Below are 22,212 nucleotides of genomic sequence, written 5' to 3' on the forward strand. Positions count from 1 at the left end.
TTGGCCATCAGGTTGGCCTGACCATGTTACATACGAGGAGGGGATACAGTATCTCCTTGTGCTTTGGTGAACTCCCATTATCAGTCCCAGCCAATAAGCTTGAATGAATTATGAAGTGAGTTTCATCTTGAGCAGGCGATGTACATCAACACATCAGTATCAAGTTGATGCCAAACCAAGCATCACAGTCATATTCACTAGGTACAGTGCCACACGATGGAGTGATAGTGGACTCCTAGTTTACACATGGCACAGATTTGTTGTGGCTTTTGTACCACATGATTGCTCGTCAGTATTGCCCTGTATTCTTGGGACCAGCTATGTCCTGTAAAAGTGCTATTCTGAGGTCATCAGTAAGGGTTTGGAACTGCTGTACGCAGGCAAGCTCCTCCAGATCGGCTTCTGTTGCCAGGACAAGTCAACAAAAAATTGTTCACTTACTACTGTTAAGGCATTTGGCCTTTAAAAAATATGCTATACATGTACACAGGCAATATCTATTGTGGTATTAAAATTTTTATTGTTTACTTCTTTACTATAATGTATACATTACTATTAAATTGATTATCCTTGTTACATTCTTATTGCAATAACATGTGCAAAATGTACTTATTGTGATATTTAACTAACCATATCTTTCACATTTGTAGACGTTTTCATCTTGAATTTCCCAGTATGGTGCAGTCTTGAAGTAACTCTGACAGGAGCTGGCGTGCTACAGAGAACAAACAGTAACTTGTTGCAGAGAAATAAAGGCTGGAGCCAGCACATGTTTAGCGGAATCCACAAAGCTGCTTGGTACATGGTATTAAAGGTCATGGCTTTTATTTGATTTTAACAAGCAAATCCAGGAAAGCGGGACAGAATTGACGCTGTCCAGGAGAAGGGAGTCAGTACCCTCTTTTTTTTTTGGGTCCATCCAAAATCCTTGGCCATCATTGATCACAGTGCAAAGTGTGCAGAACACACAATGCTGAAGGCAAACCTCTCCTTCAGGGTGGAGGTCACTCAGTGGAGATACTCCTCACGCATCCGGGGAAGAAGGTGGAAGGTAAGCAGTGGTCCCTGGCAGATTTGCTTTGGTCCCTGGTGCCTGTGGGAGCTCCCCAGTGGGGTGGCCCAGGGGAGGTCATGTCCTGGCTGCTGAAGCCAAGACTCATTTTGATCCTAAGACACCCATGGAGGAGCTGGCAAAACTCCATTAGAAGTTTGCTCTGCTGCAAACTAATGTGAGGAGTCCAGTGTACACCTGCCCAGGTATCAGGGCACATCTAAGCAGAAGAAGACAACACAGGCAATACACAGGTCCCCCACTGGTTTACACAAGAGCATTTCTTCTGAAATAAAAGGGAGCCTCACATCCAAGGAAAAGAAAGAAAAATCCATCCCATTCACTTTTCTAGAAGGCATTTACGTTATTACTCATTCAAGTACTAAACTGAATTTATCCTTTCCCCCAAGGGTGCATTTGGTCATCCCACTGCTGTGCCACAGACACACACTTGAGCTGTTGAGACACCAAATGTGAGTTTTGCCTACTGTGAAGCTTCCCTCTCATATACCATTTTCCTACACAACCCATCCTGCATGGCCTTGGAGTTTAGGGTTTGCAGCTAGCTCAGTGTCCCTCATTTACCCCACCTCCTGAGAATCTGCAGGCTGACAGCTGTGGGGTAGGAATAGATAACTTCAGAGACAAGCACATGTCCCCAAAACCTGCAGATAGAATTTTTTGAGAATTCACAGGCTGTTTCATGTGTCAATATGAGAGGAGCATAATTACCAGCTGAGAAACTGCAGGAAATAAGCCAAGATTGAATGAACGAAATGGAAAATAAAGAGAAGCACAGAGGACACACACATTTTAAAACAATTATGGAGGTATGTATTCACGTGCTCATGGGAGCCTGGGAATATATAAGAGATCATGACTGCAAAGGAATGAATTCAAGGACCAGCCTGTGGGGAGTATTTTTTTCCCTGTGACTTCAAACTTCTCTCGGAGCTCACAGAATTTTAGTCAGCTGGCATGCAATAGAGGTACGACTCCCCTAAGGAAACTCTTCCTCGGCTTACTCTGGAAAAGCTACTGGGAGAGCCTGGGAGGCAGAAAGCAGCAAGCAGAGGCGAAACCTCCTCCTCATTTTCCTCGAGCCACGGAACAGGTACGTGGAGATGCGTGTGAACGCGGGAGTGTGGTGGAAAGTTGAGCTTTTGACTGTGGGAGAGATGAGGGCTCCAGTGACTTAGAGCTGCAGCCTTTTAAAATTAACACAGATGAGGAAGTTACACTATAAATAAAATATTCTGTGTTTATGAACAGGCTGAAGAACTGGCTAAACACACTGTGTAGATGGCTTTATCCACACAGCTGTATATTTAATCCATAAGGGACTTGCACTGCAGCGAGTTAGATCCCTTATGTTAAGGAGGCACTGGTTAGTTTATAACAACACAGTTGTCATATGCAGAGTTTTTTATTCTTCTCTGTGCTTACATTAATGAAAAATGGGGACATGTTTGGGTATTTTTTCTTTCTTCACAGGACTTCAGTCTATTTATGGTACCACTGCATTATAGTGCTCTGAACTAGGAGTATTGCAGAGATCAGCATTGTGCACTGATTAAATGCCATTCGCCCATCTCTCCGACACTGAATCCTAATATAACCTTGGGCAAGTCACACAGTCCTGGGAAAAAATGACCAAAAGGCTGTTTGGTTCATCTGCTCTTCTTACTATCAGCACTGACATGGAGCTCTCCCTGTTGGGGCAAGAGGTGTGGGATGGCAGGGTTATTTTGCTACTCTTAAGATCCTGACAGTTTGAATGTCACCTTGGGTGAATGATGACTTACTGAGAGGGTTCTGCTGCATCTGGACTGTTATCAAGGCAATTAACATTTAGACAATACTTGGAACTGGTAAAGTTTTAGAAAATCCTAATTTTTATAAAAGTCACAGATAAATTTATAAAGCCAAAGCCTCTTGCATTTTTTATAAAAGTGCAGATATGTTTCCCTTAAATAGAATCAAAAGTTTGACTTTCCACAACAGTGGAAATCTGTTTGTGGTTTGTTTGTTTTTTATTTTAAATAAGATGTTATCATTTCAACTTTGAAATCAACTTATTACTGTAAAATGCTAAAATCCTTTCATTTTCAATAACAAAAATTCACAACTAGTCATCTCTTTTTAAAGCAGATGGTTACATCTCATTGACTGTATAGTTGCTTGACCTTTTACTAATACAACGATGGATGGTTTCAATGGGGAATATCAGTATTGTGCAACCAAATCTATCAGAAATAATATTTCTCACCTCCTTTTGTCTCCTGTCAGGTCATATAAATTAAATACACCTTTTCCCAAACACTGACTTAACTGTCAATTAAAATGAAAATGCTGAACTAAAAGCCTATTTTTCTCTTTTTTTCTGCACTAGGATAAGATGGTAAGAAATTATTCTGGTTTAGTTCCTGAATTTGAGTTTCCCCAGGAACTTTGGTCAACAGGGAAAGTATTTAATGGTCAGATAGTTTAATCTGCAAGTGTTACTTTTTGCTGATGTGTCTTCATTTTCCCATCTCCTGCTATCCCTTCACCCCACCCATCATTCAATAAGTCTCCAGGCCCGTGGGTTTCATGCAATTCTGGTTCATTTAAATTTTCTTTCCTGGAAAGAGGAGTATTAAAAAATGGTAATAAAATAGGGAATCTGGCTAAACTCTGTGTGTCTGATTAATTGAAAATGTTAATTTTTAGTGGGGAAATGCTGTTGGCTCAACATCTAGTACAGGTGCAGATGAAGAGAGGACAGAGAGAGAAAGGAGGAAGGCAGCAGCTTCAGAAAACAGAAGAAAAGCCATGTTGGGGTTACAAGAGATGTAGAATGCCTTATTTTGACATGTGGACTTGACATCAGAGAGGTATGAGGCTGCATCTGCCCATGAGACACTAAGCAATGGCACAAGCAAAATGAACTAGGAGAAGCAACTCCTGGAGATGTTGTAGGGTCTCAAGAGCTGGAGCTGTGCCTCCTTCTCAAAGGCTGTGGCTGAGGATGACATCAGCTATTTACTTTTTTTAATAGGACTAATATTGAAATCTCCAGCTCCCTGGTGGGACCAATCACCAGGGAGCTATTCCAGCTGAAAGGCAGGAATACTCATAGTGCTCCTGCTCCTGCAGTTCAGACCCACTTTCTGAGGCAAAAGCTTGTTTTTTTTACTTAACTGATTGTGAGATACTGGATCCGAATCTCACTGAATTATTGATATGGGTCGGAACCAACTCATTCTGTGTGTGTGTGTGTGTGTGTGTGTGTGTGTGTGTGTGTGTGTGTGTAAGGACTGGGCCTAGATCCGCAGGTACATGATAAGTCCTGCACATCAGGCCTGCTGGGAGCACATGGCAGAGCTGGAAGGCCTGTGGCCGACACGGCTGAGCCCATGGAAAGCACATGGCAGAGCTGAAGGCCATGCAGCTGAGCTGTCAGTCAGGGCAGACCTGCCTGGTAGCCCACGCACACACCATGCCCCTGGAGCCTGTGACTGGCTGCAGCATCCCTCATTCTGGCCTGGAAGGCACTGGAAGGCCTGGGAGGGAAAACTAAACTGAGACTCCATGTGAGCTCTCTCCTTTCTCCTGCAACCTGCACCATGTGAATCATCGAATCTTGTCAGTAACCGTTTTTTCTTTCCTCTGTCTCTTTCTCTCTTTCTTCTCTCTTTCTTTACCCTTTTAATCTGTTCTCTTCTTTTACCCTTTTCTTTCTCTTGTGGGTAACTTAAAACCAATTAATCGTATTTTACTAAAGTTGGTATATTGATTTGGTGAAATGGGTTTTTATGCTGGGTGTTTTAATGCAATGCTTTTTCTTGGTTGTATTTTACTCCTTAAAAACTGTTTGCCAAAATATCTTATTTTTCTCACTAAATTGAAATAATTTCTCTTAGAGAAAAGTGTGTGATTCTTTCTCCGGATGCAAATTCGAGGTTATAACAAACCAAAAAGGCTTTTTAAAAATCTTAAATAAAATGTATCTACTCTGGGCAGCTTATAGTTTAAAATCTGGAGCATAACACTGATGTAAACTCTTCTCTGAAGAGTTTGATTCATATGGCTCGACACAGGACTCAACCCAGAAGCAGTGCCCTAGAAAACAGCATTGTTATGGATGGACAGACTCTAAAAGGTCTGGAGGTTCAAGACACATAATAAACAAGACATATTTTTGTTTCTCTGAAACCTTTAGGAAGCTGCAGCAAATTACAGTCCAGCTGGTGAGAGTCAGTGGCTGGGATTTGCTTTTCCTTCTTGCTCTGGGCCATGCTGGGAAGAGGGTTTGGAGGAGAGGAGAGGTAGGTCTAAGGAGGTGCCCTTGTCTTCATGTGGCATAGGGTGTAATTCAGCTGATGTTGACAGAAACCAAGCAGGCAATGACTACTGAGGAGACCACTGAAAAATCAGGAAGGACCTGATTTCACACAGTAAAGGTGCAAACCCTTTGACATCAGTGGAATGGGAGAGCCCTTGCTATTTTGTGGGCAAAAGCTTGATTCTCCACTCTACCTGATGGAGATGAGACTGGCTGGCTGGGGCTCTGAGCAGCCTGGTCTAGTGGAAGTTGTCCTTGCCCATGGCAGAGAGATTGGAACTAGATGATCTTCAAGGTCCCTTCCAACTCAAGCCATTCTATGATTCTGTGATTCTATGACCCAGTCTGTCTCATGAAGGTGACACTTGTTTTGCAGACATGGCTTACCAAGCCCATACCATGCTAATATTTCAACACCACTTCAAGGTGTAAACTGTTGGGTAGCCCAAAGTACAAAAAAAGTGAAAATTGGAAATCAGCCAAATGCTTCAGGGTCTTTGAAACTGGTTGCTGTCAGATCCCCTTTAGAAACGGACAAAGATGGTAAGGGCAGCACTGATCTTTCCCAGCGCGGCTGGTGTCCTCTGAGGCTGTGATTTTAATGAAGGAAAGTCCTGAACAGCAGAATCAGTGCATGCCCTTCCCTCCTGCTTTGGCATTTGTTTCTGTCCAGGCTCTTCTTCACAGTTCAGCTGGCACAGCTGCTTGGCCACTCAGTAAAACAGCTTGAGGAACAGAGTTGGCTTATTAAAAAGTACAACCAACAAAACCTCTACTATTTTTATCCCTGCAAATCCAAATTTCCCAAAGTGCTCTGAACCTCCATGTGTAGAAAATGTGAAGTTACAATCATCCTGGTCACTCGCTGCTCTTCATTTCAGGCAAATTAATACTCCAAATAAAAATATCCTATTTAATTTTTTTTTTCTATTGAAGGCCTCAAATAATTGAGGTTTTCCTTGCGAAAGTGTCTGTGCATGTCAAGTGCTATTGTACACTGCTGACAAGGCAAACTCTAAACACAGAGCATCCAGAAGGAACTTAAACCTCTGGAGACTAGTCCTCAACTTTGATGAGAGTTTTCTGCTTATCCCAAGGGGATTGCAGATAGAGAGCTTAACTTCAGGAAGCATGCCAAAGGGATCAAGTGAAAAACAGCACTGCAGCCAGCTGCAACCTAGGGAAGCTCAAGACACAGTGTGCTTGGGGGAAGGTGATCAAAATTAGTCTGGTGAGAGTCCAGTCAAGGACAACCAGTCTGGGGATTGTGATAATCCCACTGACAGGCTGTTCTCCTGAAAACTTAATGTGGATTTGTGCTGGTTTAAAGGTAAACTGGCAGGAGAAATGAACCCAACTCAGAAGAGATTGTAAGTCAGAATTATAATTTAGTAAAAATAATACAATAAATACAATTATACAGATGAACAATTGGTTTTAGCCCACAAAACCCAGATGTATAACCCAGCATCCTGGGGCACTAACAGAATGGTGTTCATTGGCCCCCGTGCTGAGCCCCACATGATCCCTTGAGTCCAAAAGTAAAAGGAGAGGAAAAACCTGTTGGTGCAAGTGATGGCCGCAGTCCGGTCGAGATTCTGGTCTTCCTCTGGATCTCATGAGTGGTACCAGAAGTCCTAAAACCCCAAGATTATATACACTCAGGTTCAGGCAGGAATGCCCAGTACCTACCCCAGGGCAGGGAGTTCCACAATGAGTGATTGTGAGTTGTGAGTGTGAGGACAGGAACATCCTCCTATCTCACAGGCCTCTTAACACCCAGCTTATAGCCTGAGGGCTCAGGTGTGCTCTGGGCAGCTGCTGCAAATGGTCTGTTGTTAACAGTTTCTGGGAAAAGACATGGAGAGTGTAGAAGACACAGTTTGGGTTACACCCACACAGTGATGAACTGGTCCCAGCTGTTCTAACTAGGACAGGATTTTTCTGTCCATTGCACATAATCATGCCCTAACCTGTTGTTTTTTTCATAGCATCTTCATAACTAAACCAGCGACCTGGTCTAGAGGAAGGTCTCCCTGTCCATGGCAGATGGGTTGGAACCAGATGATCTTTTAACCCAAACTATTCTGTGATTTTATGATTCTATGATTTATGTCTCTCATTTCAGAGTGCATTGCAAAGCAAACGAGATGCTAAGAGCCCATCTCTGAACAGAAAAAGAGTTCTTTAGTCCAGGTAAGGTTTCTGAATTCTGGGCTTTATATTTATCAGCCATGAATTTTAAACTTTTAATCCTCAAGTGTTGTTTCCCTAAAAATGCAGAGAGAGATTTAGGTTTAGGAGGCTACAATGCCCCCAGGAATGTAACTCATAGACACAAAACCCTAAAGTAAACACATTGCTGTGCCTCACACATGCAGACAGACAGTGGCAGTGGCAATAACAAGTCACTTATTCCCCCGCGAAACCCATGGCCCAGTCGTGGCAGTTCCTCTGGCAAAAATCTCCCCGTTTCTCAACTCCTGTCCCAAGGAAGGGCTTCAGGATGTTGCACAGCAGGCAACTCCATTCAGAGAGGAGTGTGGAGAAAGACAAGCAGCATAATTAAAACAGACACTGTTCCAGTTAAGGTTATTTCACTAAAAATGCCTCTGTTCTGAACTTATGAGTGAGTGTCTTGGCATCCTGAGAAGCTGAAGAACAATTCCATTGGTGCCAGGACTGAATCCATTTTGAAGATCTGATATGGTTTTTAAAGAGATAGGAAGTGGTGTTTGAGGATGCAAGAAAACCTTGAAACAAAGTAGATGTGAAATATTCCATCTTTTTAGCCCTGAAGGCTCTAACTTGGCAGTTAAAAGTCTTGTATGGAAAAGGATCAAACTCCTGGGGAGTTTGGTTTGTGTTTTGTGTGTTCTCTTGTATTTAACTCTCCTTGGCACAGGAGGACATCTGTGTTAATTGTCTAAGCAGTAACAAAAATTACCTGTGGGAGAAATTTGGAAAGTGCTGCTGTTATTAGCTGCAAGCAACATCTATAAAGTAGTTTCAAGGTTATTATTGTAGTAGGGATGGAGACAAGTATTGTTCTGGAATGGGAAATGGGAAAACTGGGATTAAACCCTAGTTATTCCATGGTTTCAAATGTGTCTTGGGGCAAATGACTGTTCTTCTCTGCCTTTGCCCTCCATTTGTTAAGCGGACACGCTGACGTGATTTGCGTACCATGCTTTTTCCAGACATTAAATTGTTTCACACACTTAATAAGACTCCTTGGGGATGATGTTCACTGACCCCACTTATATTTTTCAGCTGGGGATGGGTGATTTTGAAGTACTGTGATGGAAAGCAGTGACACTGAATAGGTTTCAGAGTTCAGTCTTGCTCTCAGGTATGCTGGGATTTTTATCACAACTGCCAGTGGGAGCAAAGGGACACTGAGCAAGAAGCTGCTTCAAGTCTGGGAAAGCCTTAGAGCAGTAAAAGCTCCCTTAGGTTGAGCTGTTGCTACTGCTGCTCCCAGATTGTTTTTGTAAGCTGTGGTTACAGACATCAGTGCGAGCAGGCAGGGCTTAGTGGTGATGCTCTCTGACACCAGGGTAATGCGGGCCCTGTGAGCCCTGAGCTCCACACTGGGGAAGGGGGGGCTGTTCAGACCTGCCCAGAAGGTAGAGAGAAGAGGGACACAGTGCTGTGCCACACTAGGTGTTACTGAGGAAGGTCTACATGTTGTCCAGAGAAAAGCTAATCAGGAAAAGCTCCTCAGCTGGACAGAGAATTGAAAACCACTCTGGGAAGGGAATCTTCATGTTCAAGGAGCTTGGGGTCTATCATGACAGCTCAGGGGGAAATAGCCTTAAAAGATGTGTAGATGTGGCACTTGGGGACACGGTGTAGTGGGGGTCTTGGACGTGCTGGGTTAATGGTTGGACTTGATGATCTTACAGGGCTTTTCCAACCTAAATTATTCTATGAGGATTGGCTTACTTTACTCTGGTCAGAGTCCATGTGGTCTCATGTTGGAAGAGACCACCATGTCCTAGTGCTTCAGCATGTGACAGTCACCTTAGAAACACCTTGAGAGACAGCATCCTTGCTTACTACAGATCTGTCTTACACAGCAAGCCATTACATCAGATTTTTGTGTTTAAATACATCGATTCCCCAGTTGCTTTATAAACTTGAAATGCAGGAAATTTCAAAGCATGTTAAGACCCTGGAATGTGTCAGGTTTACTATTTAAGAAGCAAAGGGATGATTTATTTCTTTTTTAACTGATGGTGTGACAAGAGAAGACATTGCAGAGTGCATGGGTCACATGCACCAGCAGGGTGGTGTCCTGTTGCGGGTAATATCCTCAGCTTAATTCGTTGCATCTGAACAGAAAGCTTTTCCATTTGAGGGCTCTTAGTAAAGCCTTGTAAGCAGTGGTATGTTTGTCTTTTCTCTCCATCTCAGCAAACTAATACTCAAATGACAAAACTAATTTTCTCCTCTTTAGGGGGCATCCTCTCCTCTAAACATGGAGAATGAGGAACAGAGGGGGGAGACAGACAGTACAGGTTGTGGCATCAGCAATTCCTCCTTCCACAGGATGATTTCAGCGTATTTTGCAAACATTAATTGAAAGGTCAAGAATTTACATCATTGGTGTTGTTTTAAAGTGGAGGAGCACACTTCTGATACCGCTACTGACAACCAAAGACAAACTCCAAGTTCTTTCACCTTGGGGTGATGGATTATCATCCATCACTGGTTGTCATTGTGAAATGAAAGGAGTTTGCAATCTGCAAATAGAGTCGCTGCGGTCTAATCCTACCCAGTTTCTCTATTCCTAGTACACAACTCTATTCTCTGGCTGGGAAGGGGAGGAGTGGGCAGGTTCCCATTGTGAACCTGTTGGCAGTACTGTTCAGCAACTGCCATTGCTGTGAAAGACCATGGCCATCTACTGCTTCCCTCAAAAAGTGACTAAACAGAGGGATTTACACCAGCCAGGAATGATCCTCTCTTTTGTTTTCAGCCTCCTGATGCTCTCCAGGTAGAAGCCACTGAGTAACAGTCCATTGATGCAGGACTTTTCTGGCTCATGTACATGGGACTGGTACGTGTTTGGAGCTTGCCTGATCCAGGCTTGTTCCTGGGACAACTTAAGAGCTGTGCTAGCTAAGCAGTGCTGCATGGTTTCCAGTTGTGAAAGGGTGTGTGTCTCACTGGCTCTGCATGCAGGCAAGACCAGCTCAGATCTGTCAGCAAGAAGCCGTACAAATACAGGCAGAGTCCACATGTTTGCGACAGGCTGACATAAAGAAGTCATATCCTGAGCTCACATCAGTGCTGACCACAGCAAGAGACCTCATTAGTGTCTGTCTAGAAACAAGCTGTTTGGAGGAGGAATGCTTTCCTTTGGCTTTGGTTGTATTTTTCTCCCATTGCCCAGTGACAGGCCTCCCAATGGTTTTTACTCCTTTTGCAGTTATTTCTACGCTCTTTCCTGGAGTGTTTTCCAAACAATTAAACTCTGTTGAATCCGTTGATTCACACAAATCCATTCTATTTCATATTTGTCTCTTTGTAAAGCATCTGTGCCTGCCCATGGCAGAGGGGTTGGACTAGATGACCTTTTAAGGTCCCTTCCAACCCAAATTGTTCTATGATCTCCTTTCAGATGTACTTAAAAACCTGCCCTTACCTGAGATGTGTAAAAAACCCTAAGCTAGAAAACTAGTAAAAATGTTAGAAAACTAATATTTGGACAAAAAGTTCTCGGGCCATTCTTTAAGCTGCTTGTACTAACTCAACAAGGATGAACATGTGTCCTGGTTAGAACGGCTGGGACCAATTCATCACTGGATGGGTGTAACCCAAAACTGTGTATTCTATAGCCTTCCATGCCATTTCCCAGAAACTGTTGTCAGTAGAGGCCTGCGAGGTGGGAAGATGTTCCTGTCCTCATACCCTTTTATGGAATTCCCCGCTCTGATACCCTTTTATGGAATTCCCCCTTCTGAGGGAGGGACTGAGCATCCTCATGCCCTTTTATGGAATTCCCCGCTCTGAGGGAGGGACTGAGCACTCCCACCTGAACTGGAGAATATATAAACTGGGAGTTTCGGAACCTTTCCGCCACTCGTGGGATCCAGAGGAAGACTGCAGACCACCACTCTCAACCAGACTGAGACCACCACCCTCAACTGGACTGCAATCACCACTTTTGACCAGACTGCAACAGCTCTCCCACCAGCAGGTTTTTCCTCTCTCCCTTTATTTTGGACTCGGGGGGGCCAAGGAACACCACTTTTGTTCATGCCCCAGGGTGCTGGGTTATACATTTGGGTTTTGCAGGTTAAAACCAATTGTCTGTCTGTATAATTGTACTTATTGCATTATTTTAATAAATTGTTATTCTGATTTATAATCTCTCTTTTGAGTTGAGTTCATTTCCCCTGCTGGTTAACTTTTAAACCAGCACAACATGTAAAAGCTCTTTGGCACCCTGGGACTAGATGAGTAGAAAATGTTTTGGATGGAAGTGGAAACTGTTCCCAATGGTGGTTGTTTCTGCGTGGTGCCTGTTCACTTTGCTCAGAACTTCAAAAACCCCAAAACTCAGAACCCCAAAACTTCAGCCCAGCAGAAAGCACCTGAGCTGCCTCCATGGGGAGAGTGTGGGTAACTCAGTCTTGAGTGGTTGTTCTTCTCCATGATGCCAGACACACTGCCCAGCATGAGCATCTGGACTTCATTGGGTGGCCTGAGTATCATCTAGGCAGCAGCTCAAATCACACTGAGGCAAACCCATTAAATGCCTTGGATCTTCCTTTCAAGTGCTCACATAAATCTCTTTTCCCACCAGACTCAAAGGAATGCAAGGCTACACAGGTAGGTTGTTAAGCTCAGAGATGGGTTAATTTATTGCACTGCTTGTCTGTCTCCATACTTGATGATGATCTAGTGCTGGCTTTTGCATGTGTTGACCACCGTGTCCCAGCTGAAATCTAACAGTAATTAATTTTACCTGCAGAACCATGAAACTGTACATCATCATCACCATGGCAGTGGCGAACACAAGAATCACAGAAGGGACATCCTGTGAAATGGTAAGGCTTTACTCAGGCCCCTTGAAATCCTGAATGAGGCTGAGACCACCTTGTTACAGGCATTGTACAAACAGCTATAGTCTCTGAAAATGGGAATCCCCCAGGACCATACTGTCCATGATGGCAGAGATGTGATTTGCAGGGTTAGGGGATGGTTAGCAGGCCGTTGTTGGGCTGTGTCCTCATTGTAGGGACAGCACATAAAAGAGGTGGAGTGGGTGAGGTTGGAAGAAGGGTCATTATCTCTGTTTTTCTCTAAGGGGGAGCTGGCTAAAAGAAATCTGACCTGATTTCCCCAGGACCAGACAGGGATTCTGTGACTGAGACAGAGAAAGAACTTAGACCTAAAATCAACTCCTTTATATCAAGCCCATGTTCTTTGTGCTTTAAATAAAGTATCTTCTGTGAAATGCATCTGTACCAGCTCTTTCGTAATAACAGGGAGACTGACCTCCTCTGCCCTGACACAGCATTGCTGCCAGGAAAGTTGTACCTGACTTCTGCTGGAGGGAAATGAAGTGACAAAGCCTCTTGACCTAGTACAAAATTTGTTCCTTGAATTTTTGTGAGCACCTGGAACAGTACCATGAATGTTATTCACAGCTGAACTTTCGCCCTTCCCTATCAAAGTGCTTCTGATTGTAACAGGTCATTTAAGAATAACTTTTTTTCCTGAACATTGAAGCTGTTCAGCACAAATCCTCAAGAATTTCCAAAATAGGGAAAAAAATTATTTGCTAACTGTACACAACTCCCTTATGGGACTCATTCCATTCCTGTCCACCCTGACGTTTTGCCGCACTTCCTGAATTCCAAAGGAATTAAGACCTAGTGTATATAAAAAGATCTTGGGAAGGTGTCTGGGCAGCTCAACTCATTGGCTGGAGAAGGAAGACTGATGAAGCCACTGTCAACATGTCAGCTCACATCCCATGTATCATAGTCATATGAAGGCTGGGCAAGACGTGCAATAACCCAAGCAGATTTGTCCCATCTCATTTCTTGATGAGTCACAGACCAGGCTGACTGCTGAGAAGTAAACACATGCTTGTTTCCACCACTCCTTTGCTTTCGTCAAGCCAACAATCCAGGGCTGTGTGCAGCTAAACTGGGATAAATTTAGCTGTGACAGAAAACACTGCAGTCAAGGTCTGGGATGCTCATCTAATATAAATTAACAGCTCAGCATTGCTAATATCCTTTCTGATTGTCTTCCTTCAGACAATGTTTGGTCCAATGGAAGGTGGGTGTAAATCCAAACACAGCTTAAAGAAAGAGGGAGCTACTGGATTAGCTGATGGTCCATTGAAGTCCTGCATTATCGATTTTCATCACAGCCTTACAGTTTTACTTGGTACCTTCCCTGTGATGACACTCCAGAATAGCAAAACTCAGAAATGGAAACTTTCATCCCAAGTCTCCTGGAACAGGGATGAATCAGAAACTTATACCCTTCTCTGACTCACCACTGGTGCTCCTGTCATTGAACTAGAGTCCTAAAAGAGGAATTGAACACTCCCTACCAGACCTCCCCCCACAGGAGTGAGATGCACTGATTGTACCAGTTATGGCACATCTACTTATTGCAAGACAACAAGGCACAGCTTAAATGTCAGGAGCTTCTTCCCAACTGATGTTGCCTTCCACAGGCAGGTAGGGCTTCAACTAGATCATGTTTAATTCCCAAAGATGTTTCTGCTATTTTGTGTCAACTGGCAAAGGATAAGCTTTGAAAGAATTTATAGAAGGGAGGGGATTTTAGGGAATTCTATTTTACCTTGCATTGAGGTGATGCAAGAATACGAGCATAACTGGTTATCATAGGTCAGCTGATGTGGGGTACCTGGGCAAACTGCTAAGGTTTGGTTGTGTAGCTGGGGAGTTCTTCTGAGAACAGTCATGGACACCATTCAAGCACAGGTCATTGCCAAGTGGCTCCAGCTCAAATTCTTTGGTTCAAATGTTCATGAGTTGATAACAGAGAACACAAGTGAAGGCTTGGATCCAGTCACTTTTCTGTAGGGTTCTTACTAAGGTGGATGACAACTTCCACACAGTGCTGAGCAGTGAAGAATTGGAGTCAGAATCCAAATGATGCTCAGCTTTTGAACTGTTGGGTCATTTTTTGCCAGCACATGAATGGGACAAGACCCTGAAGGGGTCAAGTGCTCCTCACCCTGCAGTACTTCTTGCCAATGGATGTGGAATAAACTGATGACAGCAGTGGAAAAGATGATGAAGTCAGAACATGAGGAAAAAAAAGCCTGAGACTTTTTCAGTCTCAGGCTGCCAACCCATTGGGCTAAGAGGTGAGAGGAGGGGAGATACACCAAACAGATGCTGTTTGTTCCAGTCCACTGAGATGTACTTCATCTTTTCTTTCTACTGCTGATGAGAATGACATTCATGCTGTTTGAGTCTCAGGGGAGAAAAGGTGGTGCAGAAGATAAGAAATTTGGTGAGGATCAAAATAGTCAGTGAAAAGGAATGAAACAAAAAAAAGTAATGGGAGGGGAAATGTTTTAAGAACAAATATCAGACAGTGGGAGGTACAGATTTGATCAGTCTCTTTTATCACTGGGAAAGTTCCACGGATGTAAATTAAAGGCCAAATCCTGCAAGATACTTGGTGATCTGGGACATCGACTTCAGTGACTGGCATCAACAGGAGTTGGATCAGGACTCTGCTAAGATGCTCATTGCCCACAAGGAGTAGAGGGGGTTTAACACTTGTTGAGATCTGGCTCAAAGTGTGGGAAGAAACTTGGCATCTGCCTTAGGCTGCAAAGCACCTGTTGCTTTCTCACTCTGTATTTTTGTATCCTTCTGGTTTCTCCCTCTTCAACAAACCAAACAAGAAGAGGCTTTCTTCTTGTGCCTTGGAGCTAAGCCAACTCAGGGCATATTTTAGCTCAAAATGAGCAATTCTGTGGAGGCTTTGCAGTAAAGAAATAATTTCAGGGAGAAGCCAGAAGATTTCCTTCTTTTTTTCCTCATTTTTTTACCCGGGTGAGATTTAAGTGACTTGGACGGAAAAAATAAGGAAGGGGTTCAGGATTTAATAGTCAATTACTTGGGATCTTTGGGAAAAGATGTATCACATGAAGGAATGCGGAGCAGTCTGTGTATATCTAGAGTTTGGATAAGCACTTAACGCTTCTCTGGCATATTTTTGTGTGGTCTCCAAAATTCAGATGAAGCAAAAGAGATTCACAAAACACTGACTAGTGCTCCACTTCTCCTAAACAGATCTGCCACTTAATTCACCTCAAAGTTCACATGAAACAGAAGGGGGTTAATATTTTTGACTTTAAATGTTTCTTTAATGTCTGAAAAGCATTGTGTCATGGAATCTGGATTCTGCTTCTCCACTGAAATTAAGATTCAACAGATTTCTTTCTTTACTTCTTTCTTTTCTGATCTTTTCACAAACACTACATGCCCCAGACACCCAAATATATTCATAACAAGAGTTTTCCTCCAGTGAATTAAATGCTGCATAAGCCTTTCACATTCCACTTCCTCACACTGCTGTATGTTCTCCTTAATAACAAAATATAGCTTTACATTTATGCAAGGATGGTCATGTTCATGTTTCTGATCTTGCTGATGAACACACACTCTAAACTTTGGTCTGGGCACAGACTCAATCCTAGCTGCAATTAAACAGACTTGCATCTTGAAGATGAATTTGACTTTGATGGTTGTTTTTTTCACATATCTGCTGCTGAGAATTGGCCTGAAAAGGCATGACCCTCACTGCACATCACAGCTTTTTCCCTCTCAAAAGCTGGCTTTACATAATTTGTCTTTTCCATGTTGTATCATGGGTGTCTTATATATCTGGTTTCACAAGGTGTGCTCCCCATGCAAGAAGAAGGAAACTGGAGCCTTAGGAAAAGGGTAAACATGAATAGTAAAAGCAGAAGAGTTTAGAGATTTTCATCAGAAATGCTTCAGTTGTTGAATGATTGATTTGGTTAAAGACGCATTGCTTAACTAAGCCATGGCTAAAAGAAGACATAATCAAATATCTGAGGATGTGAATATGAAGGGGAGACGGGGTTTGGGCTATAGTATCCTTTTATGTTTTTCCACTTCTTTGCTTTGGGACCCATACTGCCAACAGAGTGAAGCTCCTCTAAGTAGTATTTAATATTGCAAGTGGAATTTGAAAAATCTAATAGAGTGACGAAAGTAAGAAAATTAAACATCAGAACTAAAATGAAGAAATAGTACTTGATTGCAATGAAAAAAAAGGGCAAAACTTCTTCACTTGGGACTATTAAAATGAGTCCAGGATAAAGGTACAAGAAGGAGAACAGTAGGTATCACATGCAGATAAAATGCTACTGTTGTAAGTCAGAAGTGTCTTTAAAATGAAATGAGCGCTGTTAGCTGCAAAGAAGTGTTAGGATTGTTGTTCTTGCTGTCTGAGTGCTCAGAGAAAGTGGTGTGATTGGTATTTCAGAAGAAAGATCTGCCTGGATGCTGAATGTTATTTTCCTCGTATTTACTGCAACCATATTTTTCATTTGTTGCGTGACAGCCCCTTTTCTCTCTTTTTCTGGCAGGCAAACTCACAGGCATTTTGCCACAACAGAGACCTCCACCAAATCCCTCATGAGCTCCATCTGAATGTAAACAAAATAGATCTGTCTGGAAATCTGATTCAAAGTATCCCTGAAATGCCGTTATCATTTTACACTTCCCTCCAGTGTCTGGATTTAAGCTCTAACCAGATAAGCTTCATCACGCCTGGAGTGTTTGCACACATGATGAGCTTGCTGGAAATAAATTTAGCCAATAATCACTTATATGAGCTTGCTCAGAATGGAACAGAGGGGATTGGACTCTTACCCAAGGTGGAAATGATGGACTTGTCCCACAACAGTCTGTACAATGGGATGGCTGAGTATTTCATTAAACAAGCTCCAATGCTGCAGTATCTTTCCTTGGCAGACAACAGTATTGTAATGATATCACACAAGATGTTTCAGGGATCACCCAGTCTTGTGGAGATAGATCTTCAGAGTAATATCATCATGGAAATAGAAGAAGGTGCTTTTGAGACTCTAGTGAACCTTTCCAAACTCAATCTCTCCACAAATTCAATTACTTGCATCTCTGATTTCAACCTCAGGCAGCTGGAGACACTTGACCTTAGCAGGAATAGCATTGAGACCTTCCACATCACAAAGTCAGATGATGAATATAGCTTAAGATGTCTGGATCTGAGTGAAAACAAATTGCTTCACTTCCCAGTCTTCCCTCAGGTAAATAAACTGGTAACTCTGAATTTATCAAATAATTTAATCCAGCTCACTGCTGAATCCCCTCAGAATAAAAAAGATTACATGGAACATGAGTGGCTAGATGCTTATTTTCATCTTCTTGATCAGAAGCAAAGGCGAAACATAAGTTCTCCTTATTTATCCCAGCTTGTATATTTAGACTTAAGTTATAATGAAATCAAATCCATTCCGGATAAATTCTTTGAATCAATGTTGTCCCTTCACACCCTTAATCTCAGTAAAAACTGTCTCCAAGCATTTTTAGTAACTTATGACAACGCGTTAACGTCCCTAACTGTCCTTGACTTGAGTTACAATGCTTTGCAGAACCTTCTCCTTGATGCTGGTGTGTTGTCCAATCTGAAGGAGCTTTATATTCAAAGCAATCATCTTCAGACCCTGCAATTTGACATCTTCTCTAGTCTTCCTAGCCTCAGACTGCTTAATCTACAAAGCAACAACATCAGCCTTTGCAGCATGTACTCCAGATTAGCTAAGCAAAGACTTGCTGGAGAGGAAAGTGGTTGTGTATCATTTGTTGATTCTCCTACTCTTCAGTACCTGTACCTAGCTGACAACATGCTGAACACCCTACCAGCACGCAGCTTCTACAGGACTTCTCTGATTGTCTTAGATCTCACCATGAACCCTGGATTGAAAATAGAACTTAAAGCACTATCAGGACTGGAAAAGTCTCTGGAATATTTGTATTTACATGGCAATAGCTTGGTGGATTTAAATATTGACTTGCCTTGTTTTAGTCACCTTAAACATTTAAACCTCTCTGAAAATCAGCTGAACTGGCTGCCTAAGTGGGGTAGTGACTCTCCACTGGAAGTTCTGGACCTACGGAACAATAAGTTCAGTACATTACAGAACAGCAACATTTTAGCATTAGAAAATTCGCTTAAAAACTTATATCTCACTGGGAACCCACTCGACTGCTGCGGAAACATCTGGCTTTCATCAATGATACAGAACAAAAATGTCCAGATACCCAACGTGGAGCACTTAACGTGCCAGTACACTCAGAACTTCGGGTATCAGGAAGAAATGTACATTTGGAACATTAGATCAGAAGACTGTGAAAAAGAGGATCTGAAGAAAATCAACATCCTTATTATATTAACGTTTGTATTGGTTTTATCTGTGATTATCATTGGTGCAGGTTCATTTTTTTGCTTCCGCAGGCAAAACTTCAGCCATCAGTTCAAAGCATAGAAACACAAAATGCCTTGAAAATTGAAGAAATTGGGTGCTACACTGGCAGTGTGTATAAATAGAGGATGAAACTCTCATCTTTGATTTTTAACTGTGGATTTTAAGATGGTTTTGAAGTGCCCCTGAACTGCACCACTGTAGTGGTCTGGGTTCCAGGGACCAGAAGGAGAATTTGCCATGTTTTACACTTGCTTCGTTCACATGCAGATCTGCTTAACAAGTTCATACAGTGGTAGAGGAGACCACTGTAAAGTGCTGCTGTTGTTTTGAGGGATGTGCAATTTAAACCAGACTGAAAGAAAAAGCCCTCTAAGGTCTTGAGACCTGAGACTTTCCACTAAGCTCAGAGCTCATTGATTACATCAGCCATGTAGGAAATCCCTTCTCAAAGTTATGTGCCTCCATCAGATGTTTTGATTTTGTCTGGTCTGAGCTTTGTTTTTTTCCTAAGTGGTTAGCTCCTAACACTTCTTAATCTGAAATCATACCAAAATATACCGGAGTGGGTCAAAACACAATCTTCACTCCTTGAGGTTGGTTGCAAATTTCCCAAGAGTTCCAAAACAACGAGAATTTAGCTAAAAAAAAAAATATATGGAAATTACAGTTGGTGTCTGTTGTGCTCGTGGCTGTCATCTAGAAAATCTAGAAAATGTTTGTTAGGATGTTGCTCCAGTCACAAGGGCAAGACATGAGAAGTATATGAGGTCAATTAGTCCTGGAATTTACTACCCACGAGGGATGTAGAAGAAGTCTCAAGCATGAAACAACTGCACTATATGTTACCCAGATCTGCTCAGAAGCTCACAGGTCCACAGTTCAACTAAAAGAGGAGAAATTCGCCCCTCATGTGCAATGCGTATTTAACTTGGTTTAATGTGAAGAAATTAATCTCCAGGGTGAACATTTTTTTTAAAAGAAAAATCTTGGAAATGAATTTCAACAGCTATCATTGGACTGAAATTTTTATATTTCTGAGGAAAACTGTTGGCAATTCGCTACATACAGTTGCATTTCAATGCAGAAGAATAATATATCTATTTTTAAGGGTCACAGGATTTAGTCTACAAAAAGGTACTTTAAAAATACCATTGTGAAATGATACACAGGGAACCTAGTCCTGAGACATTATTTAGATCAGATGTCCACTGTCTCTCCCTAAAGAGATATTATGGTCTATAGGATGGGCTACAAGAAAAGTTATGTAGATACTCATTCTATGATGGGTTTAATGTGGCTAACCTGTTCTGTTGCTAAAAGTTGACACTGACATACCTTGTGTTCTAAACCATGACAGAAAATTCACCATTTTGAAGTTAAGAAAAGCTCATCAACAGGGGGAAACTGACCTGCTAACAGGGTTCAATGGCTTGAAAGGAACTGTATCAAGTTTGCTTTTAATGCCAGTAAATGTACATTAAAACATACAAGAGTAATAGAGGTCAAACTGAAACCTGTCCAAGTAAATAACTCAGAGCCAAATTGCTGCTCCATACCTGTTCCTTTCAGCTGGTGAATGTCAAAATTAACACACTACGAAAAGGTGTATAATTCTATTTTAAATCATTTATGTAAGAAACTGGTTGGTGATTTTCTCTGTGGAATTTTGTACAATAAAAAAAATATCTTCGAACTTTGTAAAAAGCACAGGCTTGAGAATATATTAAAGCATCAGCTTGGAATGCACCATAGATTAAAAGAAAAGCCTTCATATTTTTCTATGGTATTCAGACTTTCACCTTTTACCTCCTGGTCTTGAAGCAGGGACAGCTGCTCTGTATCTCAGGGTATGACCAATGGAGATCAAGGAGATCTACTGAAGATGTAGGCAAAAGTTTGGAACAGGTTTTCCAGAGAAGTTATGGCAGCCCTATCCCTGGAAGTGTTCAAGAGCAGGTTGGATAGGGCTTTGAGCAACATGGAAGGTGTCCCTGCCCATGGCAAGGGGGTTGGAACTAGGTGGTCTTGAAAGTGCCTTCCAACCCAAATCTGTGATTCTGTGATTCTACAAATTTGCACAAACCATCAGCAGTAGTGAGGCCTGATCAAACATCTACAAAAGCCCATGCTAATCATTGGCTAAAGACCTTATTCTTGTAGGAAAATGTTTGCACAAGCAGCAGCTGCAAGGAAGCCTGATGCTGAAGTTAATGAGCTTTTCCTTTGGTGTGAAGGCAAGCTGAGCTGTGTGCCCAGATGTGGGCTGATTTGCCATACACTGAGTTCACAGCTTTTGTGTCGAGCATGGCAAACTTATATGTCCGTCTGAGAGCCAGTTAGCTTGATTAGCATCAAGTTGGAATTAGTTAAATACCTGATGACAGAGCCAAACCCATTTAATCAATGATTTTAACACTACTTTTGTTTGGGTCTCCCAATAGGAAATGCTTGTTATTACTAAACATCTGGGACTAATTACACTTCCATTGACTTCCTTGGGAGCAGAAACAGTTTTCTTAAGAGTAAGTCTCAGGAGCAAAATGCAACACGGCTTGTTTGTGTTTCTCTGTTAGCAGCATAATAAACCAAGAAGTGACATGATCCTGCTCCATCTAATGCTATTATTTTGGATGGGGTGAGGAGCACGAGAGAAAGAAAATATGGATAAAATAGAGAGGAAAAATGGGTAGAAATGTGACCTCTACATGGTATTAATCCCGAAAATAGGGGTATGTAAATGACAGCTGCAGTCTTGCCTTTTCGGTTTGTTACTGGGTCTGCAAAAAGCCCAAACACTAAAGTATCTGATCCTGCATCAAACACAGCCTTTAGTCACACATTACACATCTTTCTGCCAGTCAGCCCCATTTTCCTAATAGGTTGGCGTAATGGTTTAATGAAGAAGAAAATTAACTCTATCCCAGTCAAAATGAGGATAGTAGGCAAGATACAGTCTGTTTTGACTGTAACTTCGCAACAAAAATTTTACACCCTCAGTCATTACTTTTTCATAAAGTCCTTGCAACAAACTCTGTTGATGCAAAAAGAGCTCATGCTGCTAAACCAAGGATATCCTTCTGGGATTCTGGAATATGTAATAAAGTGTTTGGGATTTATGCAGCCAGTGCATTTTTCTATTTTTTTTTTAAATTGCTGCATACAACAAATGCCTTCCTCTCTGCAGGTGTTTGCATAGGACAGGACAATAGAATCATAGAATTAGAAAATGGAAAGGGACCTTGAAGGTCATCTAGTTCCAGCTCACCTCTGCCATGAACAAAGACACCTTCCACTACATCAGGTTGCTCAAATTCCCTT

At 42.1% G+C, this 22,212-nt stretch overlaps 1 protein-coding gene across 2 annotated transcripts; it reads left to right on the forward strand.

The window, feature by feature from the left end:
- Nucleotides 1-2,061: 2,061 nt before the first annotated feature.
- On the forward strand, nt 2,062-20,590 carry LRRC32 (leucine rich repeat containing 32). Of its 2 annotated transcripts, none has more exons than XM_027677617.1 (3): nt 2,062-2,165; nt 12,364-12,439; nt 17,014-20,590. In XM_027677617.1, the coding sequence occupies exons 2-3, from the start codon at nt 12,368-12,370 to the stop codon at nt 18,952-18,954; spliced, it is 2,013 nt and encodes a 670-aa protein (XP_027533418.1). In that variant the 5' UTR covers nt 2,062-2,165; nt 12,364-12,367; the 3' UTR covers nt 18,955-20,590. The 2 variants fall into 2 exon arrangements, with proteins under 2 accessions (XP_027533418.1, XP_027533417.1); XM_027677616.1 differs by lacking the exon at nt 2,062-2,165 and adding an exon at nt 4,552-4,682.
- The last annotated feature ends 1,622 nt before the right edge of the window (nt 20,591-22,212 follow it).

This window comes from Neopelma chrysocephalum, unplaced genomic scaffold (genome assembly GCF_003984885.1).
Source record: "Neopelma chrysocephalum unplaced genomic scaffold, ASM398488v2 Primary Assembly neopelma1_43, whole genome shotgun sequence".
Taxonomy (NCBI): domain Eukaryota; kingdom Metazoa; phylum Chordata; class Aves; order Passeriformes; family Pipridae; genus Neopelma; species Neopelma chrysocephalum.